Source organism: Camelina sativa, chromosome 3, assembly GCF_000633955.1.
Source record: "Camelina sativa cultivar DH55 chromosome 3, Cs, whole genome shotgun sequence".
Taxonomy (NCBI): Eukaryota; Viridiplantae; Streptophyta; class Magnoliopsida; order Brassicales; family Brassicaceae; genus Camelina; species Camelina sativa.
The window spans coordinates 12,251,638-12,253,620 of NC_025687.1; the positions used below are offsets into that span (position 1 = coordinate 12,251,638).

The 1,983-nt window shown below is 34.6% G+C and overlaps 2 protein-coding genes across 2 annotated transcripts in view; both read right to left on the minus strand.

Annotated features, from left to right (window-relative positions):
* LOC104778887 overlaps window positions 1-1,361 on the minus strand; it is a 5,142-nt gene extending 3,781 nt beyond the window's left edge. The window contains exons 1-2 of the mRNA XM_019240024.1: window positions 1,294-1,361; window positions 5-550 (exon numbers count right to left, since the gene is read on the minus strand). Of these exons, the coding sequence (XP_019095569.1) occupies window positions 5-550; window positions 1,294-1,361 (614 nt within the window). The remainder of the gene's footprint in view (window positions 1-4; window positions 551-1,293) is intronic.
* LOC104778888 (protein indeterminate-domain 16-like) overlaps window positions 1,706-1,983 on the minus strand; it is a gene marked incomplete at its 5' end in the record, with an annotated part of 2,738 nt that continues 2,460 nt past the window's right edge. The window contains one exon of the mRNA XM_010503301.1: window positions 1,706-1,712. Within this exon, the coding sequence (XP_010501603.1) occupies window positions 1,706-1,712 (7 nt within the window). The remainder of the gene's footprint in view (window positions 1,713-1,983) is intronic.

Below are 1,983 nucleotides of genomic sequence, written 5' to 3' on the forward strand. Positions count from 1 at the left end.
AGGCAGCTGAAACAGATGCTTGCAAGAGTGGCAAGTTATCTCCATCATTGTTGCATTAATCCTCTTGATTGCTTCTTCTCTAACAATTTGAGCCTTCTCAAGCTCGGCCTTTGCTTCTTTCCTTATTCTCTTAGCCTTCTCAAAATCCGTTTCGGCAATTTCTATCTGCCTCTTCGCTTCTTGTCTCATTTTATCCGCCATTCTTGCCTCCTCGTTCGGTCTCTCCTTTGTTAAACTCGTCTCTCCCTTTTCGGTGCTCTTCGCTTGTGCTGATGTTCTTGCCATTCCTATTGATAGTTGAAGTTCGAGGCTTTCAAAAGGAGCTGCTGATAAAGCATTGAAAGGGTATGCCAAAGCTTGTGAATGTTGATAGGACGGTGGTGGTGGCCTTAATAGAGGAAGACCATGCAATAATGGGCCAAAGCTTGTGGTCGAAGTGGTTCTTGATGGTGCCACAGTGCCGTCCGTGTGCTGCTGTAGAGGACGGTGGTTAGTGGGTGGAGAATGCCGAATGGTGCAAGTATCTTGGTGCTCTATGAAACTCTCAACCCTGAGAAAAAGAAAAAAAAACCAAGAGAAGTTACTTATTAGTGTATGTTTAGATGACCTAAATATATACTTGAAAATTAGTGCGTTAATATGGTCTAAAATAAATTAGAGTTTAAAACAGGAGGAACGAATATGTTGGATGGAGTACGTACGTAATCAAAAGAAGATGACAATAATATAAAACTGAGGTATGGATTTAGGTATCTTTGGAAAGGGATTATGTGATTATAAGACTTTTTAGCTTGTGTATTAATAAATACAACAAAGTGTTGGGTAATGAAAATCCATAATGGGTCAATGTGAGTTCACATATGAAAACTAAATGAATTATATAAAATAAACTTATCTGGCTACAGTCAGCACTGAACTTCTATTGGTAGGCTCTGTCAAGATCTATATGCTCATTAAAGAAAATATAATTCATTATATATAAGCACACCTGTAATGTGACAACATTATTCGCCATCGGAGAAAGCATTCTTTGGTTTAGTTTAAGGATTCCAAATTCCCAATTATAATTGTTCCTAAAGTACACTAGTTAAATTGTATGAATAAAATTTCAAGAAAATGAGATCAAACTATGTGAAAGCTAAGAAATTAAATCATCGGCATAGAGACAATATTTAGGGCTTTTCCACAAAACATTAAAAAGCTAACCACACTTTTTCTATATAGATATATATAAGAAAACCATATTATAAAGGAATAATAAAACAACAGGGAGATGTGATAAGGAAGAAGAACCTGGAGAAAACTCGGCCGCAGTCGCAAGAGTGACCGCGTGAGCCGCAAGTCTTGAGATGGNTTTTCATTTGAAATCGTTATTCTAATTAGAACAGGTTTTACTTTAAAGCAAAAAAGTTTTGAGAGAGAAAATGACGTACTTAAATTGCCTTCCATGTTTCTATTGTATATTAGATGGAGTGGCCACTTTTAAAGGAGAATTTTTTTTTAAAAAAAGTATCAAGTTTCATATATTAAGAATGCTAAATTTTTTTCTTTATCACATGGGTCAACTGACCTATCACCTAATGTGTTATCTAAAACTATCTAACTATAGCGGGAAACCAAATATCTTGTGTCAATAAAGAAACTATGCAAAGATTCATCTCTTTTACGTAGTTTTATCACAATATGTTATGTATATATAGCTTTTCTATATCCTATTTGTACATAACATCAAACTATTGCATGTATCAAACTCCACATAGAAATTAAAATCTCTTTTCTTCCACATCTATTCTATGATTTATTCATCTTGATGAACATGCTTGCCGAGCTTCACGTTAATTCTTTGTACATATTTAAGCTAAGAGCCCCTTTTTTTATTACTAGGTGACTTTTTTTTTTCTTCTAGATCTGGCTTTTCTAATTCATCTGCCTCTTCAACTGTAAAGGCAACTTTTCTGTTGATATAAAAATTCATTTTTTTTT